General features: G+C 44.7%; 8 protein-coding genes across 8 annotated transcripts; 4 read left to right on the top strand and 4 right to left on the bottom strand.

Moving 5' to 3' along the window:
- Positions 1 to 145: 145 nt before the first annotated feature.
- Positions 146 to 919, bottom strand: BGW36DRAFT_401721 (uncharacterized protein; the record flags this gene model as incomplete). The annotated part of the gene is made up of 1 exon (XM_046218778.1): positions 146 to 919. The coding sequence occupies one exon, from the start codon at positions 917 to 919 to the stop codon at positions 146 to 148; it is 774 nt and encodes a 257-aa protein (XP_046065683.1).
- Positions 920 to 1513: 594 nt separating this feature from the next.
- Positions 1514 to 3709, bottom strand: BGW36DRAFT_70139 (uncharacterized protein). Its single transcript, XM_046222528.1, has 3 exons — positions 3024 to 3709; positions 2679 to 2965; positions 1514 to 2612 (listed from the first exon to the last, which is right to left on the bottom strand). The coding sequence occupies exons 1-3, from the start codon at positions 3527 to 3529 to the stop codon at positions 1708 to 1710; spliced, it is 1698 nt and encodes a 565-aa protein (XP_046065682.1). The 5' UTR covers positions 3530 to 3709; the 3' UTR covers positions 1514 to 1707.
- Positions 3710 to 4436, top strand: BGW36DRAFT_70138 (uncharacterized protein). Its single transcript, XM_046222527.1, has one exon. It carries the CDS (start codon positions 3890 to 3892, stop codon positions 4340 to 4342), a length of 453 nt encoding a protein of 150 aa, XP_046065681.1. The 5' UTR covers positions 3710 to 3889; the 3' UTR covers positions 4343 to 4436.
- Positions 4437 to 4555: 119 nt separating this feature from the next.
- On the top strand, positions 4556 to 4999 carry BGW36DRAFT_258507 (uncharacterized protein; the record flags this gene model as incomplete). Its single annotated transcript, XM_046210046.1, has 1 exon — positions 4556 to 4999. A coding segment is annotated over one exon (444 nt), but the record flags the coding sequence as incomplete, so codon positions are not given.
- Positions 5000 to 5743: 744 nt separating this feature from the next.
- BGW36DRAFT_329978 (uncharacterized protein) lies at positions 5744 to 6734 on the bottom strand. The gene has a single exon (XM_046212808.1). The coding sequence runs from the start codon at positions 6723 to 6725 to the stop codon at positions 5913 to 5915; it is 813 nt and encodes a 270-aa protein (XP_046065679.1). The 5' UTR covers positions 6726 to 6734; the 3' UTR covers positions 5744 to 5912.
- A 1565-nt stretch (positions 6735 to 8299) lies between these two features.
- BGW36DRAFT_433331 (uncharacterized protein) lies at positions 8300 to 8821 on the bottom strand (the record flags this gene model as incomplete). Its single annotated transcript, XM_046221258.1, has 1 exon — positions 8300 to 8821. One exon carries the CDS (start codon positions 8819 to 8821, stop codon positions 8300 to 8302), a length of 522 nt encoding a protein of 173 aa, XP_046065678.1.
- A 3202-nt stretch (positions 8822 to 12023) lies between these two features.
- On the top strand, positions 12024 to 12950 carry BGW36DRAFT_390691 (cutinase). Its single transcript, XM_046217512.1, has one exon. It carries the CDS (start codon positions 12104 to 12106, stop codon positions 12794 to 12796), a length of 693 nt encoding a protein of 230 aa, XP_046065677.1. The 5' UTR covers positions 12024 to 12103; the 3' UTR covers positions 12797 to 12950.
- Positions 12951 to 13737: 787 nt separating this feature from the next.
- BGW36DRAFT_420699 (aspartic protease) lies at positions 13738 to 15071 on the top strand (the record flags this gene model as incomplete). Its single annotated transcript, XM_046219516.1, has 3 exons — positions 13738 to 13907; positions 13948 to 14009; positions 14070 to 15071. The coding sequence occupies 3 exons, from the start codon at positions 13738 to 13740 to the stop codon at positions 15005 to 15007; spliced, it is 1170 nt and encodes a 389-aa protein (XP_046065676.1). The 3' UTR covers positions 15008 to 15071.
- Positions 15072 to 20816: the final 5745 nt, after the last annotated feature.

The raw sequence follows: 20816 nt of genomic DNA, 5'->3' as shown, positions 1-20816 counted from the left end.
TTCCGAGAATTTGTCATTATTTGGGTAATTATTAACTAGTGATCAGCTCCACTAGTAAATTGGGTATAAATTAGGTCTAGTTCCTAGCTATTCAAAATTCAGGCTTCATCCCCCTTGCAATATTGGTAACACACTAATACTGCACTCAAATTCCTTCCTTCTTCATCTTTAATCCCACTCTCTTCCCGACGAATTCGCTCTGCAATCCTTTCTTGAAGTCGGTAGCAATGAAGTCCAAGGGATCCTCAAAAGAAGTGGCGTAACCACCCGCTTGACGGAAGACATTCAAGTAGGGCCCGATCAGCGGTACCCACTTGAGAGTGTCCCGCCACTTGGGGGGGAAGTCCGCGCTGGCGATCACATTGGCCGCCGAGCAGTCGTCTGGTGCGGGAATTCGAATCTCGCTGTGCTTGGAGCTCATTAGATTGGCACAAAACAGCGACCAGGCGATGTTCCCCTCTTCTTGCTTCTGGATGAGGGCCAGATTTTCCCTGTGCTCGGGAAACATGGGCATGTAGTCACCGATAAGATAAGTCGGGATGGCGCTGTCCAGCATAGGGAAACCAGACATCAGCCAGGCGCGGATTGCGGGCCCGCGGCGCTCCTCGCGGGCTTCCACAATGGCTGCGACGACGGTGGCAAACATTTTGTTATATTCGCCGGTCTTGGAGCGGCCGAACATCTGCGCCACGCCAGCAGCGTGAAAGACGGCATCGCAGTTGTGGGCGAGGATGGCATCTTTCAACGCTGACTTGTCCGTGACCGATCCGACGACCACGTCGGCGAAGACAGCTCGCTTCCCTGGCGCGAGTTTGCTAGGCGAGCGAACATAAGCTACAACGGTGTGACCGTGCTTGATCAGGGCAGGCAGTGCACGGCTGCCGACATTGCCGGTGGCACCAAGCAAGAGCACCTTCATGGCTGTTTCGTTCAGCTGCAGTTTGAAGAAATGGGTAGTACTGGATCGTAAGATTGTGTCCAGAAGCTAGGTTACAAATAGCTCAGGGCATGATTTATATACTCTTTTTTAACCAAGGATACATCAGGTAAGTATTATTACACGGCCCGCGAAGTCCCCGTGGAATTTACGGAAAACAGCCCGCGACAGGGATGCACACACCTGAGAAAGATTCGCTGACGTGGTACTACGATTATGGAAAGTCTGGATGGCGTGGTACCGAATTCCTGCCAATCCTCATCGAGCGAGTGACAAGGTGCGTATGTGGCTTGGGCTTGAGAGCCGTGCCGCCTTGCCTGAAGGATGCGCTAATACACACTTTCAGGGCTGTACTTAGAATATTTGCAGTTATACGGAGGTAGAGGGCTTAGAATCGGCCGTTTTCTCAGTACACCCACCATGGCCAAGAGGGTAGCGCTAGGGGAATCTTTTCAGGGGTATATTGTAGTTTTTACTTGCACATGTACAATTCCGGACGTCAGGCGTTGACCGAAGCACTGAGACCAGCAACCTGGCCACCCCTGAATCGCCTTGGAATGGGCCATCTCACATTAAGCACAGAGCCAACATTACTCATTTTCATCCACGTGCGTAGATATGTAGTCGTCGTCTTTGGCTGACCTTAGGGCTTAACCCGGTGCCAGAACATACGGGTGAGTGCCAGAGGCCCTTGTTGCTGAGAAGTCCGGACGCTCGATGGAGACCTCAAATTCTAACCGTTAAACTTCTATGTTTGGTCCGCTCACAAATCACAAATCGACCAGCATGCCGGTGTTCCAATCGATGGACTTGTAGACAGATCCTGTATGAATGTCCCGCACGATCTCATCAAACATAGCACTCTCCCACTGCATGTTGTCCTCGTCATAGCCTAATGTTAACCATTCGGAACCGTCGACGCTCCGCCTTGCCAACATATTTATGGCCTCTCTGCTCCCTTCGTAAACACTCTCATGGGCATCGGTCAGCAGGATCCTCCCCTCGCCTGCCGCCATGGCGACCATCTCACGCCATTTCTCGACCCTAGCCTTCTTCATCTTCAAATGTTTTGCAGCAAAGTCCCATGTGTCATTCTCCCAATCCACCCCTTGCGCCGCGGCCATCTCCTTCTTTGCGGCCTCAAAACGAGCTGCCATGGTGTCTAAGATACCGAGGATATCAACCTGAAGATTAGGTTGAGCTGTGACCTTGGCCCTGAGCGTGTTGAGTATCTGGGCGGACACGACTTGGGTGGATACTGAGGCTGGAGGTCTCGGCAAGCTCAGATCTGGACATGAAGGCACGCCGCTGAGAGCAGGCGTTGGTTGCCAGGGAACCGTGAATTCTTTCTGCGACACGGCCGTGTCGGCACTGGAAAGCTTGACCGCGCTGGGCCCGGCTACTCTTACCCATCGAGAAAGCATCATGGCGCCATGGACCAACTGCACGTAGGCAGGCTGAGGCATGAAGAAGTAGGAGCATACCGGGATGGCAAGCCAATTCTCGAGCCATGCCTTGAGCGCGGCAGTGAAATGTGAGAAGACATCGGATATCGGCACGCCTGAAAGCGAGAGCGAGGCGAAGGATTGAGATTCCGCATCTGGTAAGTGTGATCCTACCAGTAGAGGCTCAAATATCCTGAGGTAAGCACTATTGTAATAGCAAGATAGAAGGTCTGGGCTCTCAGACTGCGTTAGCGAAGCACCGGCGGCGATATTTTCAAACATTTGGGGAATCATACAATCGGATTTAAGATTCGGGGGTAGTGCGTTCCGGAGGCTGTCTAGCTCAGCTCGGAATGCCTCTAGACGCGACATCGTTGAAGGTTCGGGCGAACCTAGCTGTTCGTCTACCGGTGAATCACTACTGTGGAAATGGAAGATTTTCTCGGTGAGTTGCTGGATATGGACCAACTGTATGACAAGTTGGTCTGACTTGTATTCTCTAGCATCGTCAAGATCTTTAAGGCATTGATCCAGATATTTGGTATATCTTGTAATTGCTAACTGTTTCACAACGAGGCCAGCGCTGCTATCGAGTTAGTTTTGTCCTTTATAAAGCTCCATTCAGGCGTTGCAAGACTCACTTTGAGCTCATATACCAGACGCCAAGTAGCGCCCTCTTCTCTTCGTTCGTTCTGGACACGGGCTCTTCGACACGTACTAAAGGCAGCTGACTTCTCTGTTGAGACTTGGGGCATGTACTCATATCCATATCTTCTACCAAGCTGACTGCTAGGCGGATCAGATTGTTGAACTGCGCATGAGCCATGCAATGGTAGTGGTAGGATCCTAGGAAAACCAGAATGCCTTGGAGGAGATCCAACGAGCGCTCAGATCTCATGAGTATAGCATTAGAGATATGTTCCATAACGGCGCGGTTCTGTCCCCTCACCAATCGAAGATGGCGGACGGAAGCCACCATTCTGATTACCTTCATGAGAAATGGACGAGTTGCCTGCAGTTGTCTTGGCGTTGTGCTAGCTGGAATGATGACAAAAGGCAACGAACTAGACAGCTGATTCCTGTAGATGGACAATAAAGTCTCGTCAGACTCCACGGGGACAAGATCTTCCATGTCTACTGTTGCCATGCAGGTGCATGTTAGACGCGTGGGTGTGCTAGAGGTGAAGTCATGCGCTAGGGTGGATGAACTTCCATGTACAGTTGAGTGTTCCCCTCCCGGCGTCTTAGATAAGTAAATCAAATTATTGAGTCCCTCTTCCGGCAGAGCTATTCTCGTGTCAAAATTGGCACTAGTCGCGCAGAGTCAACAGTGAGTCCAACGTGGATGAGTTTAAAGCAGTTTAGCGATTGAATATCGGTTGAACCCTGACGAAGGTAATCGAGTAGTAATCAGGGCAGTGGTACGGGCAGTGAACTCCCTTGGGGCAGAGCATATGCCCTCCCCACGCTATCGCAAGGTGTTGATGCGCAAAGAGTATAACAGGGCATGAACATGGACTTACGAGGGCTTGGCCTGTCTCTTCTTCCTTGGACCAGGAGTTTGACCCACGCAGTCTTTCTCCAAACTTCGGCATCGATCACATTGTTGTGGCCCCAAAGACTGGGTGCGAATGCAGCGTGTCTTTGCTGCCGCACACGGAGCGCAGGCCGCGCCCCATCTGGCGCTGCGACTCGTCTTTGGTCTGTCCATCTTAACTCGACTGTGCAAACATTCGTCTTGGCCTTTACCGCGAAATCGTGGCGGCTTCTGGGAGCATACCGTTTTCGTACGATGCGCACGCCGCGGAAAGTTAAGACCACGTTGGTTTTGGGAGTCCTCGAAGTTTGGCGGAGGTTTTCTCCGGATCTTCCACAGCGCACGCACCAGAATAGGCTTACTCATACGGAGTACCGTACCTTATACTGGGTGCCGCAGTCCCCGCAGTCCGCAATAATATAGTATAAGTGGGGCATGGCACGGATAAAACCCGAGAATTCCGCGGGAAGATTTGCACATGCCGTACTTACATGAAATCCCCATACTCAACTTACATGATCCGTCACTTATTAGCATTTAAATAGATAGACTGAGCATGGCTACAATCAACAAAGTACATTGCTATTCTTATATCGAACATAAGCCGCGAAAATGTCGCAGTTGTTCCCGCCAACCCTCCCCTCTCTCAGTCAGAGTGAGGCTATTACCGACCCCCTGTACCGAGCCGCCATTGCCAGTGATCATCATGATACCGCACTCTTCAACTCGGCATGGGCCGGAGAAGACGTTTCAATGGAAATTCATGATGACAACAAAAGAGTCTTCCAGGGCCTCTCTCTGATTCGCATACATGTTCTCCATAAAGTTGGTCCTATGGATACCACGCACAATATCAGCATGGTCCGTGTGAATTACCAGGATGGAGCCGATACTGCTTCTCTTACTGCTACTTCAATGGCACAACATGCGTCTTCCGGCACGGGCAGGGATCCAAACGGGACCAAGTACACTGTTGGCGGGGAGTATTCCGTTGACCTGATCAAGGACGAAGCGGGTGTGTGGAAGATTAAGAAGTTGGTGTTGAATGTTATCTGGACCTCAGGCGATGCTTCATTGATGCGGCCCCCCCAGAAGTAGACACGGCTGCATAGGAGGTAGATGGCGAGTATTTCGGGAAGCAAGCATGGCCTTTTTACTTGTCTTTCTGAGCTATTATCAACAGATTCCTGCTACTTATCTATAGCCTAGCAATATCTCGTTGTATCGAAACATCGATTCTATAAATATGAAATTACCCTGTGGAGCTATTGCTATAGTTAAGCGCGATCAACGAACGACGCTAAGAAGAAGATGAGATTCTGAGACTTAGGGTTATAATTAGAATACTAAAATTACAAGAAATTTCTATATAAATTGTAATTTAATTTGAAACGTATTGGTCAGTGAAAGTGGTTTACAACTAGAAACAGTTTACAACTGAGAGCGGTTTGCAACTCTCGACATTCTTAATATATAGCAGAATCGCCACGCTGATAAATTATAAGCGTAGTGACATTTACCAGTTGACAAAAGCCATACATATATACCCTTTTACAAGAGTTACAAGCCGCGAAACGTTGTAGCGACGTCACCTAATGGTATCCGGGAACCCCCTGCATTTTCCGGTTTTGTAACTGGGAAGAAGTCACAAAGTAGATTCATCACTTTCGAAACCGTATACCACAAGAGCCATAGTCTACAATTCTGCGATGTGCGTAAGAAGAAGATTTAAAAGAATAGCTGTGTGTGTATTGAGGTGGATAAAGAGTGAAGAACAAGCAGTATACATTTATATGGCCTAAGATGGAAAAAATAATAGAATGATCCGCAATAAGAGAACCGTACAGAATGTTCCAAAAGAATAAGCTTTTGTCTCATGTCTTGCTTACCTGCTGGTAGTGGAATCATATTGAACGATAGTCTATAAAAAGCACGAAGGCCCGAAACGAGACCCAAGAAGTGGAAAATACTTCAGCAGAAAGTGCAGGTAACTTCAAGAGCAAGTCAGCTGATTGAAAGGATCCAAGAGAGGCGTCGAGTTATTGTTAAAATCAAGCAGGAACGAGGCATCCACATTCGTATCACCACAGTCAATCTCATTGGCCGAGTTCCAAAATATCTTCTCGATCCATTCAGTTTGCTGCCCCCAGGCGTAGATTTCCTGCATGAACTGGATGCTGTTGTCCCAGGGAATGGGATTCGGACACGAGTTTTCTTGGTGCGGTGCAATCTCGGTAATCCACAAAGGCTTGTCGTTCCACGTCTCGTGGAAAGCGTTGATTCGTTCTTGGGCTTCTTCGACAGTTTCGTTGTAGACATGGACGTTGTATGCTGCAAAGGCGTCTTGGCAACTGCAGTTTCCATAGAACTCAGGAAGCCAGGGGAGCTTGTCGAAGGCCGGCACGGGTGCGATGAATTGTGTATGGTTTCCGCGGTTCTCCAACAATGGTTTAATAAGATTGGCGGCATCTGCAGGCTGCAATATGACTTGTCTCGGATTCGAGCCATAAAGATTGTCAGGCTCGTTGAATGTGAGCATGAAATCTGGCGGATTTTGACCGTTAACCACGTCAATAGCGTTCTGAATAGCCGTATTGTCGTTGCCTAGCATTGGGATCTGCTTGTCCGCGAGTCCAAAACCAAACGTGATCCAATTGGAAGCGGACTGGATCTGCTCCCATCGCTGTTCTGTATAGCCACCCGAACCGGTGTTAAAGACAACGTTCACAAGCCCATCTGAGCACTGCGCCGCTGCCCTTTGAATGGACAGTATTCCAAGTATCGCTATGGGCATCACAAGCGACATTGGAGGAGAAGTCAAACGCATCTTGAATGATTTTTTGCAATAGTACCTGATGGCGCTTTGTTCTTGGTTATCAATAGTCAATGAGTGATTCAAGTTGTCAACATTTGAAGAGAGTTCCTCGATGGACAAGACATAATTTATAGATGATTCAATGGAAGCTCCGGCCACATCAGGCCAGGCGAGTGAATCAGCCCTGAACATTCGGTGTTAGCTTCTGAGTGTATCATTTCTTCTTCCAGAGCTCGCTTTAGCTGAGATGATCGTGGTTACAGGTCAGCTACGAGGCCTTGAGCCGGTTGGGGGCAGGAATTTAGTAACCGGGGGCTGTGCAGTAAATATACGATCCTCACAGTAAAATGAAATAAAAACAATCAAGACGCGAGTAAGCTAAAAATAACCTTTGAATGAAACTTATTGATCGTTTGCTGATTCGATGATCTCACTGGCGAGGTTAGTTCGGACTGGCTCTACCCAGACCGTGTTACACTTAAATAGAACCGGGCCGTTGTACGTTAGATTTGATCCTGAAATTGAAACCCAAACTCGGGCCAAATGACAGCCTACTATGGAAACGACTATGGAAACGACTATGGAAACGACTATGGAAACGACTATGGAAACGACTATGGAAACGACTATGAAAACGACTATGGAAACGACTATGGAAAACGACTATGGAAAACGACTATGGAAATAACGATAGACAAGGACTATAGAATATTAAGTTTCTATAATTATATATACTTTAAAAGATTTTTAGATTAGCCTATCACTAATGCCTAACATCAACCAAAAAACGCGGTACTAGTACCGCCATTTATTTTTGTTAATAAATATTACTAAGGAGTTGATATGTGCACCCCGATTTTTACAGCATACACCCAAACTAATTTTTTTTTGGAGTCTAGTTGGAAATCAATTTTCTTAGTAAAATATTAATAAATTTAGTTATTTTTTAGTTTCCATAAAAATTTTTAATTTCTTAATTTTGAAGCGATTTTTAACTGAGTTAAAATGATTAAGATGTATATGTCAAAAGTTGTCACCAACTCGTCTCGAGATCGGAGATCTTAGAGGATATTCTGTTAACACGAGATAAAAGAGTACTGTAAGGTCAATATTAAAACGCTATCTATCAGTCAAGATAGTAATAGTAAGAAGTCTTAGTAAGAACTAAATAGTAGTATACTATTGAATATAAAAATATATCATAAAGACTAGATACATGATAATAAACAAGTGTCTATATATACTAAAGTAAGAATATAGTCGAACATAGTCATGCTTTATTTAACTATATTATTTTGACATATACTAATATAGTCATACTCTGTTTAACTATGTTATTACATGCCTTAGCATATGCTGGAATCAGGCATCAATTCACTGTATCAGTCATTACTAACTAAGTGGTTGTGGCTTAGTGAAAGCGGGCCTCATTCAGCCTTGCTTCCACAGTAGCTAGTTGTACTCGCTCAAGGAACGACGTTTCGGCGCTTTAACACGGAGCTTCTGCTGGAAGGGCGCGCCAAGGTATTAATCTACTAATCCGTATTTCCGTATAAAACATCAAGTTAGAACTTAGTCAGTCCTATGTGGGAAACTTTGATCGACAGGAAAACCTCCGCTGCCGTGCTGTTAGGAATGCCCGAGCTGGCGGGCGAGGCGTTGCCGAAGAGGATGGCCAGCTCACCGGCGTGCCAGGTGCCAGAGAAGGGAACGGTAGTGATCTCTGTGTTCATGAAGGCGCCAAACCAGCGATAGCGCCAGGTGGGGTTCTTGTTGTTGGCGAAGATATTGGCATTGTCGAGCACGGGCAAACGAAGGCCTGGGAGTTGAAAGCCTCCCAGTAAGATTCCGGGAAAGATATATTTCTTGAGGTCGTCGAGAGCGCGGAAGAGGCTGGCCTCGAAGTCGAAGTTACCGAGAAGGAGAGGGAATTGGGTGACGTTGCCGTAGGTGGAGCCCTGGAGATAGTCTGAGAAGACGACGGCCTCGTCAATGGTAGGGGCGAAGTTGCTAGGGACAACGTTGGCGCTCTGAGTGTCAATAGCCTCCAAGGCGCTGATGAGCTGCTCATAGGGCTTGGACTTCATACAAGGCAGCACACTTGCCAGGTCGGAGGTCGCGTCACCGCACTGAACTGTGCTGCTCAGGTTAAATCAGAGACCTGCAGCATCATCTGCTGAAACAGAGCCGAGGCCCGGTGCAGGACCGAAGAGAGATTCGCTCTCTTCGATGAAGCCGTGAGTTATAGGATCGTTCACCCAGGCGTAGGTGTAGTAGTCTACGGAAGCATTGCCAGCAGACTGTCCAAAGAGGGTAATTCTCGATGGATCGCCTACAAACCCTTTGATATTGTCCCGAACTTATTCGGCAGCTAGACGCTGATCTAGGAGACCCAGGTTCTGAGTGGTGTTAGAAGCGCCTAGGAACCCGAAAACATTCAGACCATAGTTGAACGAGACGAGAACGACGTCTTCTTAATCTACAAAAAGATTGCCGTTATACGTCAAGGCCTCCCTATTGCCGGAGGTAAAGGCACCACCGTACCTTCTTCGTCTCGCCAACCTCTGGATTGGTCCAGATGTTGACTGTGAGGCAATCCTCGCCCAGTGTAATTCCCACATCGGCTCCTCTAGAGATTCTCAACAGCCGTTAGGCGGGGTTATCTGCGTGGTGTGATATTTGTGATTGATAGTTTGGCTTCGTCGATGATTACCAAATCTATTCTCGTTCACAGATTATGTGGCATCACCGTTCAATTTCAAAACAGCCACACTGCGTTTCACTACGATATTGAAAGATGTTCTTGATCTAACGGTATTCCGTTCCTGGGAATTTCTAGAATTTGGAGGGCAACCCAGCGTACTATTTGCCTCATGTGAACCTACAAGAGACAGAGAAAAATGTCAGCTATATTTTAATAGGAATTGGGAGAGATTCATTAATTTACCGATAAATGCTATTCTTACACTGCTCTTTAAAGGAAGAAAATTAGATATGTCGTTTCTGTTGTACAACAGAACAAATGAATCACACCCGCACCGTTCATACAGGATTATTTGCACCAGAGCCAGTACTAGTCTCCTCATTGACCTGGTTTTGAGTATGATACAGCCTCGGAGCATGGCCCTCGGGAAAGGTCAGACGATGTAGATCATTAATGAAATTGATAGACGCTAATAAACTCTGGGGATAAGCAGACAGGAATTTTGGGTGCTTATATATGAAGTGGATATATAACATCAACGTAGAATTACCAATCCTGTTGCAGATAATGCACACAACCATTGCTTGGGTTTTCTTGTATCAATAGCTGTATGTTCTTATCTTGGATACTCTACCAGCCAGTACAGTCTGTTAGTTCTTGCTTCATGCTAAGCGCTAGATGCCATCCAATTCCCGCATTATCCTAGCCAATGGGTCATACATACCAGGCCCTGATTAGTAGGTCTTCTAGAGTGCTAGCCTACCCTCTATGTCTGGTCGTCCTGCGTTCGTTGCTCACATTCAGCTCGCAGCCGGCCCTGCGGCATGTCTCGACTCTTGACTCTTGCCTCGTTAGAGGGCATGGGCGCTATAGTATAGACTGTTGCAAAATAAAACCTTCAATAATGCAACTGTTGTCATGTTGTATTTTTAATCTAGAATTGAACGTGCGGCTTATGAGGCCTAACAGGAAGGTTACCGGTTGTGTGGTACCATACACAGCATACACAGCAACAACGGAGTAATACAGTATCACAAACTGGGATGGATGTGACATCGGGTAGAATCTAAGTCCAAAAACCCGACCTGTGGGAATAATTAGACCCATATACAGTACCATGACCCCCACGGAAGCTTTTCACCGTGACGCACTTCGTTATCCTTCTAAAATCAACCAGTTACCTGAAAACATGCTAGACACCACAATGGAGCCACAAAACAGGATTCAGCTATAAACCCGCACCATGGGTGACAAAAGGAGATAGATTGATTTGTCGTGCCTCAGATGTAATAAAGCTTGTACAAAGAAGATTATTCCGCGAGCGTTTTGCTCAAACAGTGGACAAAATCCTTCCCTGGCAGTCCCTTCTCGACGTCTCCCCAGCCTAGCAAGTGCTTTCCTGTTACATTCGATCGTCTAGCAGCCACAAACTAGCGGAGCGGCGGACAGATACTTACGGGTTATGCAATGCTTGGTTTTCCGTTATGCTCAATCTAATATCAATAGAATCCGGTCCCGATCGCTTAGTTATCGCTATCGCGATTTAGTAACTCCTTCCCTTTCAAGTTAGTATACGTTAAGATTAGCGCCGAGGGGTCCCAAGGTTCAGACACCATATAATAGCGTGAGAACTCCCGATATCTGTTTCAGGGGACTGTGGAGTCCAGTAGCTGCAGGAAAAAGAAATGTTGTCAGCTTTCCAATCATCTCCATTTAGCATCCATTCAACCTCTGAACAGTCGTCTGCTCGGCCTTCTTCAGACAAATTCAAGGAGATTGAAGCTCGTCTCTTCTCGGTACAGCCTCGCGATTTTGCACGAGCTAAAAGGATTTGTTTTCCGAGAGTTGAGAGTGCTAGTGTAGCTTCAAGTCATCCAACCAATAACTATGGGCTCGATTATGTATATATAATACCATTGGATATATCAGGCTATCCGACATCAAACCGGGTAAATTACCTAGTAAGGACAAGGCATAACCGGCTATGGTATTATAACCGGCTTCGTAGTAGCGTGTCGTTCATATTTTATAAATCTCTTATATTAATAATGAGATATTACAATGTCTTGAAAATAAGGCTTTAATATAGACAGTATTTTAAGGTTTAAAATTTAGAAAGTTTAAAAAATCTAAAAATTAGATTAAAAAAGATTCAAATCACGTATTTCTCTCAATTATGGTATAGAACAATTATACAGAAGGCCAAAGAATAGGAATAAAATATCGAGTCAAAATAGATGGAATTACATACTAAAAGGCTGTGGAGAAAGCAGAGGCACCGAAAATAAAGAAACTGATGTTTTAATTTTCTTATTATTCAGAAGTTCAATTTTTGAAGCTTTTGGGGGGCATCCGGCAATACGGAAATATTAACTAACAGAAATACATGCAGATCAGTGGGTGTCGAAGTCGAGACCAATGACAGAACGCTGGTTGGCACGGCGTATGAGCCAATCGTCCTACAGAATCATCACGGGATACTAGATGGAAGTATTGTCAATGCAAGCCGGCTAAAACATAATATAGCTGTAGACGGAAAAAATGCCCGCCTGGCATATAAATTCTGGGTGCTAACCTCTAGAAACTATCAGTTTCATACTAAGCAGCTGCTTGAATCAACCTAAATTTCCTCCACAATCAAGCAAACTTCTCTCTATACTTCATTATGAGATTCACAGTTCTCTCCAGCGCAATTCTACTCGCTGCTGTTAACTTCGGCGATTCTGCGGCCGCCGCTCTTAAAGACGTGGATGATTGCAGCAAATATGTTCTACTATCTGTAAGAGGCACCGGCGAAAAGCAAGGGCCCTCTATTGGATTCAAAGGTATGATATCAACCACCCTCAAGACCGTTAAAGGCGGTACCGAGTACGATGTGGTATATCCAGCCAACACAGATCGCAACTCGACTCAAATTGGCGTTGAGGACCTTGAAAACTATATCCATCACGGCCTTCAAACTTGCCCCAACCAGAAATATGGCATTCTAGGCTATTCTCAAGGAGCAACGGTCGCTCTGACAGCAATTAAAGATCTCACTGGTACACCCGCTGAGGATGCTATTGGGGCGGTGCTTTTTATCGGCAACCCTTTCCAGGTGAGGGGCCAGCTAACAACCTTCAATCAAACTGGAGGCGACTCGACCCGTGACTACAACGGGGTACTCCTGTTTACCAATCCCTCAATCGGACTATCAGAGCATTGGGTAATCAGCGGAAAAGCTTTGAATATTTGTGATGACGGCGACTCGGTCTGCACCGGGGTGGATCAGCTTCCTTCACGACCACATTACCTTTATGGATTCACAGCTACGGTTCAGAAACTAGGTGCAGAACACCTCGTTTCCCGTTTCAAGTAAGAGCAATATATACGGCATTTGAAACAAGGAAAGCAGACCTTTGGCAGAACGGTTCTAAATGATTTGAGGAAGTAGTGAGTTTCCAGGAAGCAAGACTGCTTTGTTTTCTGTTTTGGTTAGTGTGTAGTGTAGCCTTAGTATGACTTGAGCAACCCTATTGTTATAATCTTGAAATGGTAATTTAAATGAATTTCGTGAGGCGGTATGGCACTTTTTATACAGACTCGTTACTCTCCATAAAGCACTGTGCGGGTCATTTAAGAAGAGGGATGACTTCAGCTGTCCACGTAGGTGCTCGCCGGCAGTGAAGTTCTAGGTTGCGATCGTCCGCAGAATAGTGCGGATAAATAGGCATAATAAATTTCAAGATACTCAATAATGTATTGCATATTATTGCTGCTTCTATTCGCTGTTATTACCTCTCTAGGTGCCGATGCTAGTGCTGTGAATGAGGAAGGCGGAAGTAAATGAGCGTTCATGCCGCCCAATTCTGTGTCTACGGCCAATCAGAATTGGGTTCATATTTATGTGTAGAGCTTTAGTATAAGAGTACTAAAAAAGTTGAAATACTACCCTGTTCGATTTTTTATTCCTAATAGGAAGGTCCTTTTTGAGACATTCTATGAGATAGCTTTGATTTGGAACCATTTGCTAGCGGGCCGATATCCTCGGCAAGGGAACTTCCTCACATGCACTGGATTGGCTTGCACCGGACTGAAGATGAGAAACGCGCGACCCAGTCGTACCACCAAGAACAAGATAGTTCAAAATATGCTTGATAAAGATCAGCCCTTAATATACAACTACTACCTATAAATAAGAACACATCTAACTTAAAAATCCGCCTACAATACTATTATCATCCTCATGCTTTCCACCATTGTCCATCACTTAGATCCAGAGTCAACCCAGCAAACCTTTGGCAAAGAAGCCTCGTCAAAATGAAGTTCATTCTCGCTCTCTTCGCGGTCACTCTTGTTAGTCCTGCGCAAGCGCTGGTTCACAAGTTGAAGCTCCAGAAAATCCCCGCGGCCGCCCAACGGATGGTAAGCAACCTGGTATCAAAGAAAGACAAAAGTACAAAGAAACGAGCTAATATTCGGCACAAAGAGTGGCACTAACGCGTCGCGACAACTCGAATCCAAGTACAGTCGCAACAATCAGGCAAGCAACGGTCACCCAGATTCGATAACTAACTTCGAGAATGCGCAGTGTAAGTGTGGTAGAATATGAAGATTTTTTGTTTAATGAAAGAGCCTAACCAAAAGCATAGATTTTACCAACATTACTATTGGCACGCCTCCGCAGTCGTTCAATGTAGTCCTTGATACTGGAAGTTCGAATCTCTGGGTTCCAGCTAGGTCCTGCACTAGTGCCGCATGCTTGGTTCACTCAAGATATGACTCTTCCGCTTCAACCACCTACAAAAAGAACGGTACAGCGTTTAATATTGTCTACGGTAGTGGTAGTTTGTCTGGATTTGTCTCACAAGACGTTGTCTCAATCGGCGACATTACGATCGCTGGGCAGGACTTTGCTGAAGCAACGAGTGAGCCTGGTATAGCCTTTGTTTTCGGCCAATTTGATGGAATTCTGGGTCTCGCCTACGACTCCATCTCTGTTGATCAGATTGTCCCCCCTTTCTATAACATGATTAGCCAGGGGCTGGTCGACGAGCCGGTATTCGCCTTTTACTTAAGCGATACTGATGCAGGGAGCGAAGTGGTTTTTGGAGGCATTGACCACGACCACTACGAAGGCGGTATTTCCTACCTTCCCCTCATTAATGAAACCTATTGGGAAGTTGGCATTGAGTCCATCATCCTGGGCAGTGATGTCACGAAGCTAGACAATTATGGCGCTGTTATCGATACAGGAACTTCCCTTATTGCCATGCCTTCTGATCTTGCTGCGGCATTTAACCAGAAAATCGGCGCGACTCAGCTTTTATCCACCGGAGAATACACTATAAATTGCGCTAACCGCAACTCTCTCCCGGACCTGACGTTCAACCTCGGTGGCATCAACTTTACGCTATCTCCTACAGAGTATATCTTGGACAACGCTGGTGAATGCATCTCTGTCATCGAAGGCGTTAACTTACCCGCTTCTATTGGCAATATTATCATTCTTGGAGATGCCTTTATACGCAGCTATTATTCTATTTTTGATCTCGGAAATAGCAGAGTTGGTCTTGCTAAGAGTAAATAACCAGTGGAATGGCCTATAACGTATTTCACAAGCGAACGAACGGGTCAGACAAAGCGAGCGGACCACCTTCGATTCCCATTTAAACTGGCATTCTTGGTCCCTCAATATTTCACAATTGATATTATAATTATTATATATTATAAATAAGAATATATTTTCCCATTAATTTTAGAATAAAGAGAATGATTATTTAAAAATTAGGTTTTAATTTTGTGTATTTTTAATATATCTTTATGTAGGGCGCCCTGCCACCCACTGCCAAATAATACTGAGGTAATTGGGCCAATACCCAATTTCAGGGTTGGCACGCTTATAAGCCTCTGTAGGCATGCGGCACATGCCTGCGTGCGCTGTGTGCCGCTGCAGCGCCCCGCTGTCGCCAGGCCTCACACTTTATTATTTTAATAATTATTTATGATTAGCTTGTAGAATTAGAACTATAGAATAATAAAGGTAAGTTATATATCATATATCAATTTCGGACTAGTTTTCTGATAAAAGTTGTGAAATATTGAGGACCCAAAAATGACCGTGCTGTGATGGGTCTGATCAAATGTATGCCTTGATGCCTCGCACGTGATATCGCCAGATATCAACACCGCTCGCACACACTGTTTTCTTATTTCCCCCTTTCTCTCCCTGTCTAAGTATTCTCGTGCAATGCAGCCTAGACAAGGGAATTCGTATTGATTTATCGAATCCTTATTGCTAGATAGTGCGATCGTCACACGTGCGAATTCTAGGCCCACCCCAAGACCCAGAGAAAGCTAAGAATTGCCACGAACCTTGCATTGGAATAAACTGGAAACGAATCTCTATTTCTGCTTAGAAGAATCAAGGACCATCTTACTTGTACGCGTGATCACGAAAATGAACGGGTTAGAAGATTTGTTTGCAGCAGATTCTTGCTTATCATCCACTTCTATAGCCCAACACATCGACTATTCTAGAGCTTGCTACGGTAAATAAAGGGTAAATGGCCATAACGCACGATTCTTCGGCGTGGTCCTGTCGGCCGAAAAATAGACTACTCAATGACAATTCAAATACAGCCTGTACAATCCGAAGTATTTGCACCTATAGAAATAGGAATGAATTGAATTCTCAGATATTTCTCTCTGCTCCAGACAAACATTGACGCCTAAGGATAATTCCTTTTGTTCGTTACTGTTAGACGTACTGTCAGCCTAGCGGCTCAGAGATTACTATAGGTAAATGAACCTAAAACTGGAGTAACTTGACCATTAAGGCATTTGGAATCTAATGAACTCGTGAAATATCGCCATGTTTAGATGAACTAGTCTCCTTCATGCTATGACATTACATTGCAATACCCATTTTCGGGCCCTCTCAAAACATCCGCTATTATTGCTTCCGTATAATTGACGCATTGTTCCTCTAGAATCAGTCTTCTGAATCGTAGTAAAGGGTTATAACTGAATCCTTCTCGCCAGCTTCAAAAATTCATTTTTATAAATCTAAGTCAATTGTATTGCCTGGGAGCACGGTCTGCAAATTTCTCCGAATTTAAAAGAACATGTTAAATTTTACCAGAGTTCCGGTGCAAAATCACTGCTACAACGGGACCTGTCCGCCATCAAAATGGCCGGCTCTGCCTTGGCACCTTTCACCAAACACCAGTTTTGAAGAGCTTACCTTCCGGTCTAGGTAGATAATAGAAAAAAGCCTAGGAGGTAGTTGCCTGGTATTCGAAGCCTGGCTGTAGAATTGTAGCGTGACGGCCTGTAATCGCAGCCTTACCTGGCTAACGCTGAAGATGGAGTGTGAATCGATGCCAAACGAGGCTTGATTCTTAATGAAGGGGCTGATTGGGTCTCCAGGGCTATATTAACGCTCTGATTTAGGTGTGATGGAAATATATTGATGTGGATCGCGTAGAACCATGGCATCTTGTACTGTCATGTAGCTAGCATGTGAGAAAACGGAAATGAGTTACTGATTCCACTTTGAAGATATACTTTGAAGTAAGGAGAGCAACTTTCTATTTGCCAGTTCTTGCTTTTTAACGATAGGATCAACAACTCCTCGTGGCTCTTCCCTTGGTTCCAGCACCAAATATCGATGGTACGTCTTTTGAAATATTATTTTCTCGTCTGCATGCTCGCGGACAAGTTGTTTTTGTATGTAAGTGTATAACGAAGGGATTTCAGCAAGTTGATACGGGATTTGAAAACGGTGTAACTCGCGAATAATTTAATTTATCTTCACATACTTATCGTAATTAATCATAGTGATATCACCGTCCTCTATAGAAAGAGTCCTTGTCGCACAATTATCGTCATGGATAAAAGTAAGATCAGACAAGTACACACCCTAGAAAGGCACAGCCGGAGGAACACACTCATGCTGGCGGTGACGCAGGATTTTATAATTTCGAGAGACTGACGTGATCTCTTTGAGGGTCGCGAGAGTTATCCTATTCATAATTGAAACCAGATGCCAGATTCTCTTCCAGTTTCCAATTTTATCCCATCTGCCCAGCCATTAATATCCATCGAATGCACCAATATAAGATCCCCATAGCTGAGGGAGAGGATAATCGTCTCTAGTAACAAAGGATCTGGCTGGCGGAATAAACAGAATGCGTGAATATAGTTCAGATATGTTGAGGTGCTTCGAGTAGTACATTCTGACATAATGCGTATTAGACTAGGTGGAATCAGGTACCTCTTGATTGATTACAGAATTGGGTGGCCAAGGGAGGCCATGTGTATATAATCTCTAGTCCGCATTCAATGCCGGATAATACCAAGCTTTAACACAATTAAAAAAAGTCATCCACAGTTTCCAGACAAAACCAATCCCAATTATCTTAAAGGAAAATACATGATGATTTGCTGACGGAGTTTTTATCATATTGCAGTAAATCTTAGTGGCTACCCCATTGGTAATGGGCCAAGATCAACATTTAATAAAACAGTCACCGAGGTCTAGGCTTGATTCAGCTCAAACTTTCATTTTACGAGTAAATTTCCGCTGAATTTCTTATAAAGAAAGAGGTGTTTAACCGAAATGCCATTAATAGGAGATCCTTTTTGACTATTATTACGACGAATCTCTCGCTTACAACCAATCCATATTATTAGGGCCATGTCTCTAGGTAGCAATGAAGCTAGATTCAATCATTCCATGATATTTCGATCCGTTCGCTCGCCGTTACGAATGAGAAACTTAGCTTCTTGACATACCAATTCGACGCGTGAAACAACTTAAAGGCCGACAGTTGGTCCCCTTGAGTCAGGTCCAGATTTGTTCGCTATCTGTTTCACATATACCCGAATAGGAGGAGGTAGCTCGCATATTGAAACCATAAATGGCAAGCCCACTATCTCTGTCGTAGAGTGGAAAATACCAATACTCAAAAATGAGATCCCTGTCGCGAACTAACAGCTAGGAGAAAGTAAAAATACATATATTGGATACACATCACTTTTGCCTTGTGCTATACCGCCAAGACGCTAACTAAACATGTCTCGGCGTTTGACTAAGAGGGTCCGATTTAGACTTCTTTGCCCTGTTTTGACGCCCTTGGAATGGGAGGCAGTCTAACGGCGGATATACGGAGAACCCCACTCCTGATTGCTAAAAGGTCGACCGAACTCCGCCTCTGAAGCCTTTTTCTCTGGTTAATGATCACTTCATTGGCTTGAGCTAATTTCCCGTTGGGCTAGATATGGTTTCCAAGCAGACAAAATGAAATTTCCGAGAAGCGTGTAGATCATTCCCGGCTATTGCAGGGTACATATCACACCAATAAGAGAAAGTCTTTTCTTCCGTGGCGGCTATCATTGGATGGTTTTGGATACTAGATCTTATCTGTTTTCGGGATGTATGACGGACTTGATTGCCTAAACCCACCATAACCCACCCCACTCCGCATTCTTCCCTACTAGTTGTATGAACTGGCAAAAAAACCCACATCCGGTTTTGCATATTTGGGGATTTTCCCGATGATTTCGAGACGTTGTACGGCACATTGAATAGAACTTGTTTATTGACCACTTTTATGTCCTTCCCTCCTACCGCTGGACTTTGTCAGGAAACGTTAATAATTGAACCGGCCTCTCCTCCCCCCAACCATCGCGTCGAAGTTACCGCGTCCGATTTGACCCACTTATATACAATCGCCATGAATGTAAATCAGACGGTCGACGCTTTTAACACGAAACCCTCGTGGTGGAGGGTATCTCAATGCAAGATAAGTAGCAGATAAATTTCAATAAATTACACATGGATAAAATTGGGATTGCACAAGAAAAAAACGCCAACGGCTAAGTATTTACAAATCCGTGCCCAATAGACATCTCATTTTGAGAAGAATACACATTCATTTCATTTATTGGCATTATTGCACCCCAACTGCTTGGGCATAAAACGGTGTTCAGCATGGATCCTGATCCTGTTAATGCTGCTGTCTGGATAGCAGAGTTGGCCGTGTTTAACGACCTTCCCATGCTGCCTGAACGGAATGAACAGTCTGGGAATGGGTGAGACGGGATAGTAATGCATTCTAGAGAGCATACTTTAGGTGATACAGAAGTGGAGGATAAGGAAGTAGAAGAAGTGGGAGGGAAATAGGACGAATTTTTAGACCCGAGAAAAGTATAGTTGAGAGATATGAATATGGCACTTTGTGAGAGGAGTAGTATGCATTTGTTAAGAATATCTTATTTCTCTGTATATCCATGATCATAGAGTAGTTGAACCTGCTGAAAGAAAAGCCTTTGAGCGAGCCCTCGCGATAGATAGCCCGTTCTTTGTAGATGGATGATATTTATACAGGCAGCTCTAGCAAATATCACGGCTTGTAAAAGAAATAGACTTACTCTGTAGATGCTGTGACTTTGAGTGATATTTTAACAAATTTGTCAAAATTAAAAAAGGGTATTGGCTGGTGAATGTTTCTGTTGTAGTTTTCTAGAAGGGCATCCCGTAAATCATCACTGGGAATAGTGAAAGCACCTTTGGTGGACATGTATTTAAGTCTGTTTCTCGACAGAGTAAGAGGAACATCTTGGACGTAATTTGGTAGTGATTGATTTGTGGGAAATGAATGGGTTGGGAGAGAAGAGGGTGAGCTGTAAGACAGTGAAAGATCTAAGAGCTTCTGATAATACGCAGTGATTTGGTTACCTTGAAGTATTTAAGAGAGACGTTCATGTAGAGATGGTTGTTTTGGTTGTTGCTTATCTGATGCTAGGTTCTTAACGAAGGAGCACTGTATCATTGATGATAGATTGGTAGAAGAGATACCTAGAATTCTTATGCTAGTGTGCGACTTTGATCTGTTTCAAAAACATATCAAGGAATGTTCATGATCTGTGTCAAAGGCATAGATTGACTTACGAAACACGTTTGGCCTTCGGAGCTACGCACTCTATACAATCCAATCGGCGACTTGTAGACGACATCACATCGTACCTTTCGACTGCGACAGGAATAGCATGCTATCGATGCCCGAGTGATCCGCCGACGAAAGTATTCGGCTCGCTTATGATTTTCTCTGGGGATGGGAAGCATTGTACTCACTGTCTTCGGTACTTATGGATTGATAGTAAATGAGGTGCCTATGGGGTCCATTGGACTAGAAGCATCTACTCAATCTTATATTTAATTGACAACCGGTGAACACTACCGTGCCAAGAAATATTTTCTCTGTTGGAAATGAGCCTGCATTACACTAGAAAGTCTTCGATTTACAGCGAGATTTTCTTATGAGAAGTACACAGTGCACGCCTCTAAAGCTTAGTTCGAACTGTATTTTAATTAATAATGAACGAAATTGGGT

The sequence above is a fragment of the Talaromyces proteolyticus genome (assembly GCF_021365285.1).
Source record: "Talaromyces proteolyticus strain PMI_201 chromosome Unknown BGW36scaffold_15, whole genome shotgun sequence".
Taxonomy (NCBI): domain Eukaryota; kingdom Fungi; phylum Ascomycota; class Eurotiomycetes; order Eurotiales; family Trichocomaceae; genus Talaromyces; species Talaromyces proteolyticus.
Note: the sequence above shows the minus strand (reverse complement) of the source record. Positions and strands in the feature narration are given on the sequence as shown.

What these genes read in the sequence shown, in the direction of transcription:
- BGW36DRAFT_329978 (XM_046212808.1), bottom strand. Translation starts at nt 6,725, where the DNA reads ATGTCGCTTGTGATGCCCATAGCGATACTTGGAATACTGTCCATTCAA.
- BGW36DRAFT_390691 (XM_046217512.1), top strand. Translation starts at nt 12,104, where the DNA reads ATGAGATTCACAGTTCTCTCCAGCGCAATTCTACTCGCTGCTGTTAAC.
- BGW36DRAFT_70138 (XM_046222527.1), top strand. Translation starts at nt 3,890, where the DNA reads ATGAACATGGACTTACGAGGGCTTGGCCTGTCTCTTCTTCCTTGGACC.
- BGW36DRAFT_70139 (XM_046222528.1), bottom strand. Translation starts at nt 3,529, where the DNA reads ATGGCAACAGTAGACATGGAAGATCTTGTCCCCGTGGAGTCTGACGAG. An exon ending in GTCTGGTATATGAGCTCAAA is followed by an intron (nt 2,966 to 3,023) that starts GTGAGTCTTGCA and finishes ACTCGATAGCAG; the next exon opens with CGCTGGCCTCGTTGTGAAAC. An exon ending in CCCGAATCTTAAATCCGATT is followed by an intron (nt 2,613 to 2,678) that starts GTATGATTCCCC and finishes CTGAGAGCCCAG; the next exon opens with ACCTTCTATCTTGCTATTAC.